This window comes from Protopterus annectens, chromosome 3.part0 (assembly GCF_019279795.1).
Source record: "Protopterus annectens isolate FY-2018-M chromosome 3.part0, PAN1.0, whole genome shotgun sequence".
NCBI lineage: Eukaryota > Metazoa > Chordata > Ceratodontiformes > Protopteridae > Protopterus > Protopterus annectens.
Genome location: NC_056731.1, coordinates 1,122,412,518 through 1,122,429,490, shown reverse-complemented (window position 1 = coordinate 1,122,429,490; position 16,973 = coordinate 1,122,412,518). Strand labels below are relative to the sequence as shown.

Sequence of the window (16,973 nt, the reverse complement as noted above, 5' to 3'; positions counted from 1 at the left end):
AACAACTACAGAAATCAGTAAATTAGGGAAAAAAACAAAATGCAGGCACTTAGTGTATCTCTTTCTCCTTCCTGATACTCTTGCAGTCTGCAGGAAGCCAAAACTGGATTTGCAGAGCTTAAACAAGCTGAAACCCACATAAACGTGGTCTTTCAAACCAGAAAGTTAAAAGGGATGGAAAAACTGCCCAAACCACCAATAAACTAAAATGTCTGGGACAGAAACCACTCCTGTTTTGGTAGATAGGCTACCTAGTGCTTACCACTCCCACTGATAAGCTAGAAGGCTTCCCTCCAATACAGAAAGGCTGGTGGTGGGGCTCAGAAGCTTACAAATGGTCCTGGATACAGCAAATCTGTATGTGGACTAGACTACTTACTGGGAAGGTGGGAAACAAGCTTAGAACTTTTTTTACAGAAAAGCAGCTAAAACAACAGTAACAATTCAAATGCAGTGCAAGCTAACACACTTGACTGTGTAGCAATATTAAAGCAAATACAGTTAAAATAAATGCAATTAAATTAATAAATGACTAAAAACAAGTACAGAAAGCAGTAAATTAGGAAAAAAATCAAAATGGAGGCACTTAAAGTATCTCTTTCTCTTTCCTGATACTCTTGTAATCTGCAGGATGCCAAAACTGGAACCACAGAGCTTAAACAAGCTAAAACCCATGCAAACATTGTCTTTTAAACCAGAAAGTTAAAAGGGATGGAAAAATTGCCCAAACAGTCAATTTCTGGGACAGAAACCACTACTATTGTGATAGAGAGGCTACCTAGTGCTTACCACTCCCACTGATAAGCTAGAAGGCGTCCCTCCAACACAGAAAGTCTTGGGGGGGGCTCAGAAGTTTTCAAACAGTTCTGGATACAGCAAATCTGTATCTGGACTAGACTAGTTACAGGAAAGGTGGGAAACAAGCTTAGAACGTTTTTTATTTTACAGAAAAGCAGCTAAAACAGTGGTAAAAACAATTCAAATGCAGTGCAAGCTAGCACACTTGATTGTGCAGCAATATTAAAGCAAATACAGTTTAAATAAATGTGGTTAAATTAAAAATGACTAAAACAATTACAGAAAGCAGTAAATTAGGAATAAAAATTAAAATGCAGGCACTTAGAGTATCTCTTTCTCCTTTCTGATACTCTTGCAGTCTGCAGGAAGCCAAAACTGGATTTGCAGAGCTTAAACAAGCTGAAACCCACACAAGCATGGTCTTTTAAACCAGAAAGTTAAAAGGGATGAAAAAACTGTCCAAACTACCAATAAACTACAATTTCTGGGACAGAAACCACTCCTGTTGTGGTAGATAGGCTACCTAGTGCTTACCACTCCCACTGATAATCTAGAAGGCTTTCCTCCAACACAGAAAGGCTGGCAGGGGCTCAGAAACTTACAAACAGTCCTGGATACAGCAAATCTGTATGTGGACTAGACTACTTACAGGAATGGTGGGAAACTAGCTTAGAACTTTTTTTTACAGAAAAGCAGCTAAAACAGCAGTAAAACCATTCAAATTCAGTACAAGCTAGCACACTTGAGTGTGCAGCAATATTAAAGCAAATACAGTTTAAATAAATGCAATTAAATAAAAAAATGGCTAAAACAAGTAAAGAAAGCAGTACATTAGGAAAAAATCAAAATGCAGGCACTTAGTGTATCTCTTTCTCCTTCCTGATACTCTTGCAGTCTGCAGGAAGCCAAAACTGGATTTGCAGAGCTTAAACAAGCTGAAATCCACAAAAACATGGTCTTTTAAACCAGAAAGTTAAAAGGGATAGAAAAACTGCCCAAACCGCCAATAAACTACAATTTCTGGGACAGAAACCAACCCTGTTGTGGTAGATAGGCTACCTAGTGCTTACCACTCCCACTGATAAGCGAGAAGGCTTCCTTCAAACACAGAAAGGCTGGCGGGGGGGGGGCTCAGAATCTTACAAACAGTCCTGGATACAGCAAATCTGTATGTGGACTAGACTACTTACCACAAAGGTGGGAAACAAGCTTAGAACCTTTTTTTACAAAAAAGCAGCTAAAACAACAGTAACAATTCAAATGCAGTGCAAGCTAACACACTTGTGTGTGTAGCAATATTAAAGCAAATACAGTTTAAATAAATGCAATTAAATTAAAAAAATGAGTAAAAATAAGTGCAGAAAACAGTAAATTAGAGAAAAAAATCAAAATAAAGGCACTTAGAGTATCTTTTTCCCGTTCCTGTTGCTCTTGCAGTCTGCAGGATGCCAACTGGATCCGCTGAGCGTAAACAAGTGCAAACCCATGCAAATGTGGGCTTTTAAATCAGAAAGTTGTAAGGGATGGAAAAACTGGCCAAACGGCTAACAAACTACAATTTCTGTGCCAGAAACCCCTCCTCTTGTGGTAGATAGGCTACCTAGTGCTTACCACTCCCACTGATAAGCTAGAAGGCTTCCCTTCAACACAGAAAGGCTTGGGGGGCTCAGAATCTTACAAACAGTCCTGGGTACAGCAAATCTGTATCTGGACTAGACTTGTTACAGGAAAGGCGGGAAACAAGTGCAAAAGCGGGCACATTCATTTGTCAGAATAAAAACTCAACAGACATAATAAAGTCATAGTGTTCATGCATAAAGTATATGGAAAGCCTGATAATAGTAAGATGTATTATTATTTACATAATAGATGATGATCATAATGATTATTCATATTCTAGAGGTCATTAAATATGTAACAGAGTATACTGGTGAAGGTGTAGGATAGTACGTGTAGAAAAGGGTAAGGTGTGATACAGGAGAGAGTAGGAATAGATGTAGAAAAGGTATGAGTGTAACCTCAGGGCAGTATGTGTAGAGGAAGGGAGAGTAGGGTAAGTTAGTAGTGGGGTTAGAGAGAGTAGAAGTAGAAAAAGGTGTAAGAATACCACAGCCAGGGCTGATACAGGAGGAAATCCAAGCTTTGTTTACGTAATCTTTTATAGAGGTTTTAAAGGAGTGCAGGTTAGTAGTAGTTTTGATAGTTAAAGGAAGGGAGTTCCATAGTTTTTCCACAGAGCAGGAGTAAAAGCTTAGGCCTGGGGTTTTGTTAGGTTTTTAAGTTGTGAGGAGATGTTTGTCTTCCGATCTGAGATGTTTATTTGGGATATAAAAGCTTTTTAATGGGCTAAAAGCAGGACAAGCTATTGGGTTGTGGATGATTGTGTACTGTAGTAAGTTGTAGGTTTTGGAGGTGGGGGGGGGAGTTCAAGCCATCTTAGGGAATGTAGGGCTTTACAGTGATGACTTAGAGGGGTTGCATTTATAGCAAATTTGGCAATTTTGTTATAGCAGTTCTTTTTTTTTTTTTGAGGGAGGTTTGTAAGTTAGTTAAAATTTGGGCCCCTTATAACAGTGAGGGCAGAGGTAGGGTTTGGCCAGGGTAATTTTGGTAGCTGCTGTGTAGAAGTTTTTATTCCTGTATAGCATGCCTAGTTTGGGGTGGGTTTTTTTATACTGTTTTGTAGGTCACACTTGAAATTATTGTCAATTGTGACACCTAGTAGTTTGATATTCTGAACCAATTCAATTTCAGTATTGATGGGTGAAAAGATCTTGAAGTTTGTTTTGTTGGAACTATGGGGTTTGTGGGTGAAAAGAAGGAGCTTTGTTTTTTGGGGGGGATCCACTAGGAGTTTAGCATTGGGGGAGCCATGTTTCTATGGATGAGAAAGCTTGTTGTGTTATATGTTGTAGGTGAGTTGATATGTCTGATACACAGATGATAGTGGAGTCATCTGCATATTGGATTAGAGTACCTTCACAGGAGGATGTATGTAAGTTATTGATGAAGATATTAAATAGTAATGGACCAAGAATGGATCCTAGAGGTACACCTGTGGTGATGATGTGATATGGGGAGATAGAGCCCTACCATTTTACTGCTTGCTGCATATCAGCTAGGTAGCTAGAAAAGCACTGAAGTGAGGAGGAGGCTAGACCAATGCTGGTGTGAGATACCATGCCAAATGACCACCACAGCAGTCACGGCGTAGCGGGTAACTGTTGTGACTATAGTGTGCGGTTGCCTGGGTTCAAGACCTGCAAGGGCTGTTTATATTACCCTCCTCTATGCCTCCCCAATTTATACAAACCTCCCCAAAAGCAATATCAATAAGTTGGCAACATCTTATAACAACATAGCCAGATTTGCCACTGATGTCCCATTTCGTACCCACCACTGCAGAAATCTCAAACTTCTAGGATGGCTTGAACTGCAAAACCAGCTTCTTTTTCAGCAATTCACGATCACTCACAAGATCCTGCATCATCCCTCAAATACTCCCATACTCGAAAACCTTATTAGCCCTTACCAAAATCTTTTAACCTTACGATTTGCCAACAGAGTACGTGTTTCTACCCTAAAATCCAATAACAAATCTGGGGACTGCCTGTTTTCTAACTCCATTGGTTACTCTTGGAATAAGCTTCCAAGAGAACTAACATCCCTTACATCCACGCTTCTGTTCAAGAAACAACTAAGAATCTTCATAAAATCACAATGGCTTTGCCCATGCTCTAATCCTGACTGATCCTGTCCCCTCTTTACTGATCACTTTAAAGCCTATAACTATTGTATTCCTCTTGGTATGTGTTTCTCTCTTCAAACTCTTCCTAATGAAGAATTTGCCTAGGCTAAAAATCACTACCCTACCCTAGTTTGTTTGTTCTATGAATGTACTTTTTTATAATCTGTTTATAAATGTGTTTTAATGTGTCTTAATAGTTCACTGTTGATTCAGTTTTTATTAGTTTAAAAAGTCATTATAATATGTTTTTATAATTCTTGTTATTAGTCTTTGGAGCTTTACTCTCCGGGCCTCCACTGAAAATGGACATACATCCAGGCGGACTTTCCCAGTCAACAAATGTAAAATAAATAAATAAATGCTTTTCACAAATCTAGAAATACTGCAGATACTAGTTTTCCAGTTTCACGGGCTTTGTTGACAGAGTCTATGAAAGATAATAAGGTTGTTGACATACTGTGTGCAGGTAAAAAGCCATGTTAAGTGTGAGAAAGTAGGTTGTTGGGTGTAAGATGGTGAAGTTGTAGTTGCACACATTTCTCTAGAATTGTAGAAAAGGGAGGACAAGTTGCAATAGGATGAAAGTTGGTAATGTCAGTGGAGTTGCCTCTCTTATGTAAAGGGATAATGTGTGATCTTTTCTATAGGTTAGGGACATGTGATTAAGCTATGGATCTATTAATTTAGATGATAACAGGGAATGCTGCTGCCTCTGTAGCAAGCTTTGTGTAGTATGATTGGAGGTTGTCTAAATGTCTGCTGAGGCTGACAAAGGTTTCAGTTTTTGTAGTAGTTTTTTTGTTTCAGATAAAGGGTTGGGCTGAAATGTAAGCTGGGGATGGTTTGGGTTTTGGTTATCAGTGAGGAGTTGGTTGTGCGTAATGTGTGGGGTGTGTAGAGGTTAGTATTGGGGGTATTAGTAGAAGTAGTGAGTAGGGATGGATATATGTGTGTGTGTGTGTGTGTGCGTGCGTGTGTGTGTGTGTGTGTGTGTGTGTGTGTGTGTGTGTGTGTGTGTGTGTGTGTGTGTGTGTGTGTGTGTGTGTGTGTGTGTGTGTGTGTATACATATGCATGTTTTATATATATATGGATTACTATCACTTTGCCAACAGTTCAAATCTCCGAAAACAATATAGCTGAGACCATATCGTCGAAGATTTGAATTGCCGAAAAAGTGATAAAAACACAGAACAACTTACATGTACATAGAGGTTAGTATTGGGGGTATTAGTAGAAGTAGTGAGTAGGGCTGGATGTGTGTGTGTGTGTGTGTGTGTGTGTGTGTGTGTGTGTGTGTGTGTGTGTGTGTGTGTGTGTGTGTGACATAAGAAATAAAATGATGTCAAGTTCATTATTTAAACACTGAGGGTTTGTATTTCTGAGCACCTCAATGACATAAGAAATGAAAGGATGTCAAGTTCATTATTTAAACACACCATGACTCACACTACTGCACAGTTCAAATGTATCATTATTGATAGGATTATAGGAAACAGAATGTCTAAACTTTGTTGGCATACTATGTTAAATAAAAAAGAATCCAGTTGGATTATCAGGTTGGGAGGTCTATTTAAACCTGGCCCGAATGAGGTAAATTGGTTGTCCAATGAGATGCTATTTTGCAATTAGCTTCACTATTTAAATTTATGTGTGTGCTTGTTATTGTTATAGCACTGAGGAAGGCTAATTTTTTGGCCAAAACCGGTCTGCTGTTTATCTTTATTTTGGAGCTACCACATTAAACTGTTCACCATTGATGCTGGACATTTCTTGTTTTCGACTACATGTGGATATTTGGGAAATACCTTGGTTCGTAAGGTATGATCGGTATTTCTGGTGATAAGGACATCAAGATATGTTATTTGTTCCAAGTTATAATTCACCGTGAAATGTAGACCCCATTTATTTTTATTAAGATAGCCCACAAATTCCAACAAATAATCCACATCCGATCTCCATGCCATCCAGCAATCATCCAAAAACCTCCTCCAAATGTACATTTCCACCAGGTAAATGTTATGTGCATTATCATAAATCAGATGTTCTTCAACATTGCTGTTCCTTTGATTTGCCAATAACATTGTTCCTGGTAGAAAAATACATTTTTGGTAAGGACATGTTCAGTGAGGCATATCAGAAAAGTATTGAAACCAAGTTGATAGAGATCTGATTTGTATAGCCAGTATTCTATGGCTTCCAGACCGGCCTTATGTGGTATATTGGTGTAAAGTTATTGGCAAATCAAAGGAACAGCAATGGGGGCTTCTTTTGCCCCCATCTATGCAGACCTTTTTTATGGCTTATGTTGAAGAACATCTGATTTATGATAATCTTCCCTTCCAGAATTCTTTGTTTAAACATATATGTTTAATCAGTTACAGTAAAACTGTTAAAACATTTTTAACACAAGCATCTGTACAGTCAATGTGATAGTCAAGTGACACAAAAACATCCACAAAACTCCAGCTAATTCTTCTGGCATATGTTACACATGCACTGCCCAACTCTGTATATGATTCTACAAAAGTTTTAATGTATATAAACTAGAATTGAAAGGACTACTACAATAATTTTGGAAAGCCAGTGATTACTAAATCATTCATGCTTCTAGGATACAACAGATTAATATGGGTTAGCAAAAAATGAGCAGGCACTAGTAAAGTTAATAAAAACCATGGCTAAAAAAGCAGTAACTAGAAAGTGAAAATCTAAAAATTGAATCAATAACTGCCAAGGTAAGAAATGTTATTGAAGAAGTGGACAAGAGGGAAAGAAATGCAAAGAAATATCCCCGGCATAAGTCTGCAGTTGGATGCCTATAGTGGTGCATGTATAAGGAATCATTATAAATAGATCTAAACCTTGCCATTCGCGCTAGTCTGTAGCCCAACTTTTTTAGGTGGCTACATTTTTTTTCTGTGCATGTTCTGTCCAAAACACAGCCCTACTATGGATTCATTAGAGACTTACTAAATTAAGATTAACCTGCCAAACTGAATGCATAAAAAGAAGGCTGTGAAGGAAGTAAAAATGTTATTATTTTAAAATTCCAAATGGAAGCTCCTGCTGGATGTATCGTTAATGTTTATGCAGTGAAACTCAAAAGTGGAAAATCAGATCGACAATATCAGTGTGTGTGTGTGTGTGTGTGTGTGTGTGTGTGTGTGTGTGTGTGTGTGTGTGTGTGTGTGTGTGTGTGTGTGTCTGTGTATCTGTGTCTGTGCATCTGTGTGTATGTGTACATTTATTTCACTATGTTGTGTTTAAAGGTTGTAAATATCTTATTTTATATATTGATAACGTGAATCTAGTAATTTTACATTCTAGGGACATAACATCTGAATTATGGTTGAAATCACTGTTATGGATCAAAGCAGTTCAGCAAATGTAATTATGCTTCACCAGTCTGTACTTTTTTCTTTACTGATGTTTTAATTCATGAATTATTGAATGGCTGAATTGCATCCATCCATCCATCCACCAATTCACAACCCCTTTTTCCAATTTTTGCACATGGGGTCGGAGTGTCACTTCAACAGTGACAATCATCTAGAGTCAAGGTTTATACTGTCAGGTGGCCAGGCCTCCCGTAGTAGTTCTCCCACACCTCACTTGCATGCACACTCATACCTATGGCCAATTTAGAGTGGCCAATCCACCTGCTGCATGCCTTTGGAATGTGGGAGGTAACCAGAGAACCCAGGGGGAAACCCATGTGAGCACAAGGGAGGACGTGCAGCATGCAGTGAGGTACCCCAGGAATCCACAGATTTTTTACCCTTTGAGTTGTTGTATGGGTATCAGGTGAGGGGACCTCTTGATTTGATTTGTGATGAATCAGTCAGTATCAGTTGTGGCATATGTTCTAAATCTCAGGGCAAGACTCAGGGAACTCCTGGGCTTGGCCCAGGAGAACCTGGCAGAATCCCAAAAGCAGAAAAAGTTCTGGTATGACAGGAATGCTCGAACCAGAGAGTAAGCTCTGGGGCAGCATGTTATGGTTCTCATTCCTGTCAGACACAATAAGCAGCAGACAGCTTGGGAGGGACCCTTCAATGTGGAAAGGAAGGTCAGTGATATTATCTACATGGTAGAGCTGCTAGGCAGGAGGTAGGGGCACAAATTGTACCATGTTAACATGATGAAACCTTACCATGACAGGGAGGCCCTAGTGCTAAGTATTTGCAGTAAATAGTAGGAGGGGTCTGAGGGGGATCTATAGCTACAGCAAGCCAGCCAGTAAAATCCCAAGTTACTGTGGTGGTGCCTGTTGTTGCAGGCATGTAATATGACAGTGCAGCACTGTACTGGGGTCAACAATGCCAAGGCAGCTGGGATCTCAAGACAGGATATGGGATAATGTATTCCCAAATGGCTCACTCATGTCAAGCAACATTTCTCAAGAGGCACTTGAAAAACTAGCTTGAGTCTATGGGGGGAGTGTGTGGACAGGAGGTACTGCCAGCACAGCTAGCTGGAATTTTGTAAATAATTATATGTATTTTGTTAATATCAGACTGATTTATACAAGATGTTGGTGTTACAAATGTATTAGAACTGTATGTCATGTATATATCAAACTGATTTGTACAGACTTTTTTGTTGAAAAGGTAGTTATAAAGTGCTTGTGTTTGAAATGTATCCACAGTGTGCCCTACTGGGGGGGAACACAAATTTACATGCACTATTCTAACTGTTTACATGTATATGTTTTAACAGAGGAAAATGGAAATCAAGAAGTTAACCTCAGTCCGGGAAACTTTCAAATATATCTGAAATTAAATCACTTTATAGCCTAGGCCATAAAGAAACTATCTCACAGGTTTCAGTGCAGCCAGAGACATAAAGTCTGTACTAGGAAGCTTTCGGTATTGTCTTTGGAGTAAACTAATTACTACTCTGGAAGTGCGGAGGTATGCAATTGCTTTATGACTTCCAGCACCTGCCACAGATCTAAGCAAAAGCCCTTATGTGTGCATTTTTACAGGTAGGTGCTAAAGCCTGCCAGATTCCAACAATGCATACATGGGAACTAGAAGTTAGATGACCAGAAGTGATGTCATTCTGCAAGCTATCCCAGAGGTAATATTTTAGATATTATTTTGAGTAGTCTCTTAGTGAGACTGAGCATTCTGCATTCTGTCTTTGGCCCTACAACAAGAAGGACCATTCACCACATCATCTGTCTTGCTCTATTATGTAAGTACAGAGTAGTCCTTCTCTTAGATTCAGTCAGGAATATAGTTAAGCTTAGTTTAGAAATTGTTTTTTCTTTATTTGTCTGAGCCTGTCCTTCAATGTTATTTTAAATATTTCCAGTGGTTTGATCTCTGATGTCACTGTGAATATATACTTATTATTTTCTTGTGCTTTTATTATTTATTATTAAATGTATTTAAACCTTTCATTGTGGCTGATCTTTGTAGAGAAAATTAAGTTTTGAGAGTATTTGCATATTTATTTGGTGACACTGAGTGGGCCACTCCTAATAGCTTTGCTCTTGGTCAAATTGCCATTTGTATTAATATTAATTTTACTCAGTATATTGTCTACCCTTGGAAGAACCTTAAGGTAGCTAGCAGTGTCTGGTAGCATTCATAACTACCTTATAGTCTGAGCAGAAGGGGGCATAGCTAGTAAACCTGTGCCAGCTTTTCCCAAGTGTGTGTGTGCATGTGGGTGCGTGTGCGCGCTCATGTGTGTGTGTGTGTGTGTGTGTGTGTGTGTGTGTGTGTGTGTGTGTGTGTGTGTGTGTGTGTGTGTGGGTGCATGTACATCATCTCAAAGAGTGTGTGTGTCAGCAACTTGGGTAAAGACAGAGGTGGAGAGTTGTCACAAATTGGTTGGCAGTGGTGGGATATCCACATCATATCACATTTGGGAAATATATCACACACTAGTCACACCACCAGCATGACAGAAAGGGAACTAAAAAGTGAAAGGACTTAGTTTAGGCAGATAAAACTCCAAAACTCTAGTCTTTCAACTGTCTATTGTAAACTATAGCAAATACAGTTTTATGAAACAATATGAAATGTTTTCTGTTGATGCGACAACTGTCAAAATAATGGTAATACATTACCTTTCTACCTTCATTTGCAGAAAAAAATGCCTTTCATTAATAGCTTGTTTTAAGTTACCTGTATTCTGTCTTAATTTCTCATGCAGGGAATGCAAATGTCAATTGTTTACGTGGACCAGAACAATCCCTCCCCTGATCGTATTTATGTTGGACAAGTGAAGTTATTAGAGGTATGTGAGAATTTTAGTGGACAATTGTTTTGGCTGAACTTGTTTTACAGTTTAATGTTGGCTGTCATTAAACTTAGCAGAGTGAGTGTCTCACTCACTTTTTATATCTTTGCAAACCCCAACGATACGAAATGCCACTGAACTCGCTTATCCACTCACCACTGTCAGCCAAAAAACCTTTGTAGAGGTAAAGTAAACTTCTACACACAAGAATATAGTGTAAAAGCAGTTTTAATCCACAAAATCGTTAAGCGCTTTCACTCACTAAGCGTGAGCTTCCTCAGAACGTTCAAACAGCTGTTTCAAAAAAGCTTAAATGTCCTTATTGGCGCCAAAAACAAACCTACTGAGTCAACTCCTTAAAGCTGACACATCTAAATAGTATACATAACTCACAGCTAATACAATAATGCCTTATCTAAAAAGCTAATTACTATATAAAACATTATTGGTGCAATATAATAACCATGTTAAATATTGCTAAAATAATTCATTCTCATAAAATACATAAATATGTACACTATCATAACCCTATTTCTAATAAGGGTTTTACAGAAATGTATTCATTTAAACCTGGTGGTGTCACTGCATCAGTCAGCAACTGCCACCTTACCTCTTTGCATGCTAATACCTTTGTAATACTACCTCCCCTAGGGTTAATTCCCACATTCTCCAAAATGGCAAATTTAAAATAATGTTTGTCTCCTTGACTATCTATGTGTTTGAACAACGCATTGTTTTGATCTTTAGTTCTAATACTATATAAATGAGAGTAAATTCTTTTCCTAAAATTTCTCTTGGTTTTCCCTATATAGTATGCTGAACATACCATACATTTGGCTAAGTATATGACAAATTTAGTGTTACAATTGCCTTGTCTGTAACATATTTTCATCTTATTAATATTATTCAGTGTTACGCCTCTGTCTTCACAAATGGCGAAGCACTGATGACATGCACCACATTTCGATGTGTGTGTAACACTCTCTTCTGTTTTTGCTTTCAAACCTCTTTCCAAAAGTGTTTTCAAATTATTACCCATTGTATATACAAATGTTGGTTTGGGGCCTAATATTTCCAACTTTTCTTGATCTGTCAATAATACATGCCAATTTCTGCTAAGAATTTCCTTAATTTGATTACTATATGGACCATATTCTAAAATGCAAGCTCTATTAAATGCTTTACTGTTACTTTCCTCCTTCCTCGTATCACTGTTTCCTTGTGCTTGATTGTATTTAGCTCCTAATAAATTTTTCCTCCATTCACTAGTTACATATTCTGTGACTTCCCTCATTATTTGAGGATCATATCCCCTGTCTCTAAATAACTCAAAAATGTATCTAACTTCTTCCATCATGTCCCCATAATTTGATGTCATTCTCATGGCTCTTATACATTGCCCCTTGTAAATGTTATACATTAATTTTCTAGGGTGATTACTATTGTATTCAACATATGAGTTAGAAAAAGTACTCTTTCTGTGAATTACTGACTTGAGGCCTGTACCATCGCTGGTAATATACGTGTCTAAATATGCCACCCCTATAACACTACTTTCAGATGTGAATTTCAAAAATTCACTACTACTATTTAAATATTCCATGAAGGTGTCGAAAGAATTCTGATCACCTTGTCATAGAATGTAAATGTCATCTAGGAACCGAGAATAATATTTTATGTTGTTGAAATGTATACTTTTAAATACTCTCTCCTCTTCCCAGTCCAGCATGACAAGATTTGCAAAAATGGGGGTGCACGCTGCCCCCATAGCAACTCCTTTAGGCTGCCTAAACAGTTCCCCTTTGTAATAAATATAATTATGGTCTAGTACTATACTACTGTGCAGCGACACCGCCAGGTTTAAATGAATACATTTCTGTAAAACCCTTATTAGAAATAGGGTTATGATAGTGTACATATTTATGTATTTTATGAGAATGAATTATTTTAGCAATATTTAACATGGTTATTATATTGCACCAATAATGTTTTGTTTTATATAGTAATTAGCTTTTTAGATAAGGCATTATTGTATTAGCTGTGAGTTATGTATACTATTAAGATGTGTCAGCTATAAGGAGCTGACTCAGTAGGTTTGTTTTTGGTGCCAATAAGGACATTTAAACTTTTTTGAAACAGCTGTTTGAATGTTCTGAGGAAGCTCACGCTTAGTGAGTGAAAGCGCTTAATGTTTTTGTGGATTAAAACTGCTTTTACACTATATTCTTGTGTGTAGAAGTTTACTTTACCTCTACAAAGGTTTTTTGGCTGACAGTGGTGAGTGGATAAATGAGTTCAGTGGCGTTTCGTATTGCTCGGGTTTGCACATTTGAGTTAAACGAGCGTCTCATTCAGTTGTTGACTTTTTACATCTTTGTTATGGCAGCTTGTAGACGCAGATCCCAGTGCTCACAGACTCTTGTGATTGCTGGCAAAGCTGGATAAATAAATATGTAAAACAAGTTGGAACAGTTTGCAAGCTGCATCAGAAGCTATGCTGAATTTTGTAATAGCATTTAGGCTGTTTTGATGACTCGTTTACTTTAAATAATAGTTTTCATGGCACACAATTACACTGGTGTTCATTAGTAGAAGGAATACCTTTTTGTGGCGTGAGCAGATTTCCTGATCCGAGGTCCAGAGAGGAACAACAGGGTTGTTTTTTATCTGCATAGCCAGGTGTAGGTCTAACTATTTTCTCTCATTCAGCTGTTTCAATTGCATAAACACAAAAAAGTTAGGGTGGTAGTCAAAGGAAGGGCTAGTTAGGACTAGGGTATGGAGACAGCAACAATTCTAAGGTGAGGAAATATGAAGAGATAATGGTAGGATTGGGTATATAGAGTGTTATTCTTTAATTGCTAATTATAAAACAGTATTACTGGTCAAAAAGTATTTGAAATGGAGCTTGCTGTGAGGGTGAAGAGCTGGTATGAATGCAGATTAAAATGTTTCAGCCAAAATGCACATCTTATGACCACCTCATAATTTATTGCATACATTGTGTTAAAATTTCATTTTCAGTTGTCTGATACCAGAAACCCAGTAAGTGATTGAACATCCAAATAGAGGATTATGAATTTGCACTGTGTTTGGAGATTATTTTGCCTGAAGTTTGAATTAATCAGAGTCTTCCATTGCACATGTAGAGTAGGAGATTCTCGCTGACTGAATTGTCAAACATCCAGAGATTCAGAGCACAATGTCAGTGTATAATCTGCCATCCAGGAAACTTTTTACACTGAAGTGCTTACTGCTGTTGTGGTCAAGTATTGTGATTTAGTTAGTGAAAAAAGTAGTAAGTGGAATGGGTGGCATAGCACAAATTATTTTCCTACCATCCTATGTTTCTGATGTGGTTAATTTGTATATGATGTATGTTTGTTGTTCATAGGTTCATAGGTTGGTACTAGGCTATCAGCCCTAGGGCCTAAACAAGCCTAGCCATAACAATTCCCTAGCTATTTCTTCCCACAGAATTTACTTCCCTGGACCCCTGTCTAGCAGGGTGACTGACGTGATCTCCGGGGTGAATTTCCTATCTCCCATCAAATCATCATGGTTCCTTTTGAGGAGGGCCAAAGAGGCGCTCTGCTTGACATGTATGGGCAGTCTATTCCAGAGTCTGGGGAGTCTCTGCGTCAGGAACCTATCCCTCCAGCATGTTTTGTTCATTGTGACGACAAGGTTTAGATCTCTGGAGCATGTGTCTGTTAGGGATTGGGATTTCTTTAAGTGTAGTATGTCCAACAGCTCTGGGTTTGACATAGACTTCTATGTTACAGAGATCGCCTCTGAGTAGACGAGGGCATCTGCTTTAGGCCTGTGATTCTTTTAGTGAGGTATTTCTGTGGCCTTTCCAGTTGTTGCAGATGTCTTGAGAGGTGCATACCAAACGGGGTGTTGTATTCTATAATGGGTCTAATGAGGGATGAGTACAGTGGGACAATGACCTCCTTTTTTCTGGATGAAAAGCCCTTAGTCATGAGGTGTGCCACATAGAAGGATTTCCTGACTGTTGTGGTGATGTGGTTATCGAAGGTGAGACCACTGTCCACCTGTGTCCCTAAGTCTCTTATCACACTTTCAGTGTTTAGTGTACTGCCACCTATGTGGTAATTCACAGGTACATGTTTTTTCCCAAAGGGGATAACTATACATTTCTTCGCATTGAGCTTGAGCCCATGGCTCTGGCACCAAGCATCTGTTTCTGTAAGGCCTTTTTGTAGAATATCCACATCATTTGGGGATTCATTAATGGCTCCCATTTTGCAGTCATCTACGGACTTTGTTAGCCAGAGTCCCTTAGTGTTGGCCTTTACTTCAGAGAAGTAGATGCCAAACAAGAGCGGTCCCAGGACTGAACCTTGAGGTACTCCACTTGTCACTTGTCTGGAGCTGGATTTGAAATCAGCTACTTTTACAGTGTTGGTTCTGTCAGTAAGCCAGATGGCAACCCATCGTTGTGCTAGTAGAAGGTCACAAGTGGCCTATCCTAGGCCTGAATGCCTGTGAGAAGACTGGATTAATCAAAAGTATCCATGTTGTTTGTGCAAGTAGAGCAACGGTGAGTGACATATAATAAGTAAAATAAATGTGAGAGAGACTATGGGGCATTTCATTACTCTTGCAAAAAACAGTGTTTAAGGAAGATAGCTGCTTCAAATGTCTGTACAAAACACAGCTGAAAGTCAGTGCTGACTCAGTAATGTGCCTTCTGGAAAAAAATACTAATTGCCCTAAAGGGTGGACTGAACACCGAGCTAGGTTTCTAATAGAAATGTGAGTGGTTTAAAAGTCTGTGGAATCTAATGAGTGGATGAATGCAGTTGTGATAGCAGCAAAGGAAAACTGACACTGGCAATTGTGTTTTGATCCCATAGATTTGAATAAACAGGAGAGAACAGAATATTGTAGGGTACCAGCAAAAGTGGACATTACAAGTCTTATGGCAGAAGTATGATTCTTCTCATAGCTGGGTATGTTATCTGTGGTTTTCATCTAATACTAGGACAACGCTAAATTATTTTTTCTCCATTTTCCTTTTGGAATATGTTCAGTTCCTAGGGTATTTTGTAGGAATGTACACCTTCAGTTCAAATGCAAGGAGGGTTGTGGAATTTCCTAGATAACCTCAAGTTCTGGTACAGGAAAAGAATGAAGCACAATGAATGGCTGCAAAAGACTGTAGTCTAAGTAATGAAGTCTAGACTAAAGCTCAGTAAGCAAAAATGTCATTTTGGGTCATGAGTAATCACTTTCATGCATTGTCTGCATCAGGGATACAGGCTGACCCTGAGAAGCTAAGGGCAACAGAAGGGATAACCATGCTAAATGCAAGAAACAGTAGGGACTTATATGGGAAAATTATTTCAAATGTGATAGCCAAACAAGATACGTGAGCATTTTACTGAAAGTCAAGAGCATGAGATGGAATAGAGCATACTTAAGTGCCTTTTGGTCAAAAAAACATCGTTAAACTCTTAAGACACAAACAAGCTTCACCCCTCCTGTACCTCCTTATTAGTGTGTGTTAACCCTTACCCTCCCCCGCTCCTAACCACAACCCTTCACCTTATCTTTGGAAAAACTCTTTCGGTAACACTATCACTACATAAGACACTCAGGCACATTTCACATAATCTGGCACACAGGGATAATACTATATTTATCCTCAATCCCTAGGCCCTAATCTAACCTTTATCAGCAAACACTCAAACATAAAGTAACACTCTGAATGCTAAAATGTGATCTATCTAAATGTTTGGGCATTAAAAGCTAAATCCATATTTAGCATAGCCACAAGCCTTCAATATTCCTTCTTTCAACACGTCCAACATTCAACACTTGACGGAGTGCATTTGACCAATTTCCCAAGTACTTCACTTTAACAACAAACTGTTTTTTTCAACAGAGTGAAGTGCACTATAAAAAAAAAAAAAAAATATATATATATATATATATATATATATATATATATATATATATATATATATATATATATATATATATATATATATTTAATGATGTATATCTATATATGTGTATATGGTTTCACTTCATAGTCTCAAAATGTTGAAATACCGAATTTTAGCATTCTGAAACCATGAAGCCGAACCATGCACAATACCGAAACCTACAATCACAAATCACAAACATACAAACACCATA

The 16,973-nt window shown here is 38.2% G+C and overlaps 1 protein-coding gene across 3 annotated transcripts in view; it reads left to right on the top strand.

Annotated features, from left to right (window-relative positions):
- Positions 1-16,973, top strand: part of LAMA3 (laminin subunit alpha 3) — a 2,187,360-nt gene that overhangs the window by 1,730,194 nt on the left and 440,193 nt on the right. For all 3 annotated transcript variants that reach the window (XM_044065357.1, XM_044065355.1, XM_044065356.1), the window contains exon 39: positions 10,716-10,799. In XM_044065357.1, coding sequence (XP_043921292.1) covers positions 10,716-10,799 — 84 coding nt within the window. The remainder of the gene's footprint in view (positions 1-10,715; positions 10,800-16,973) is intronic.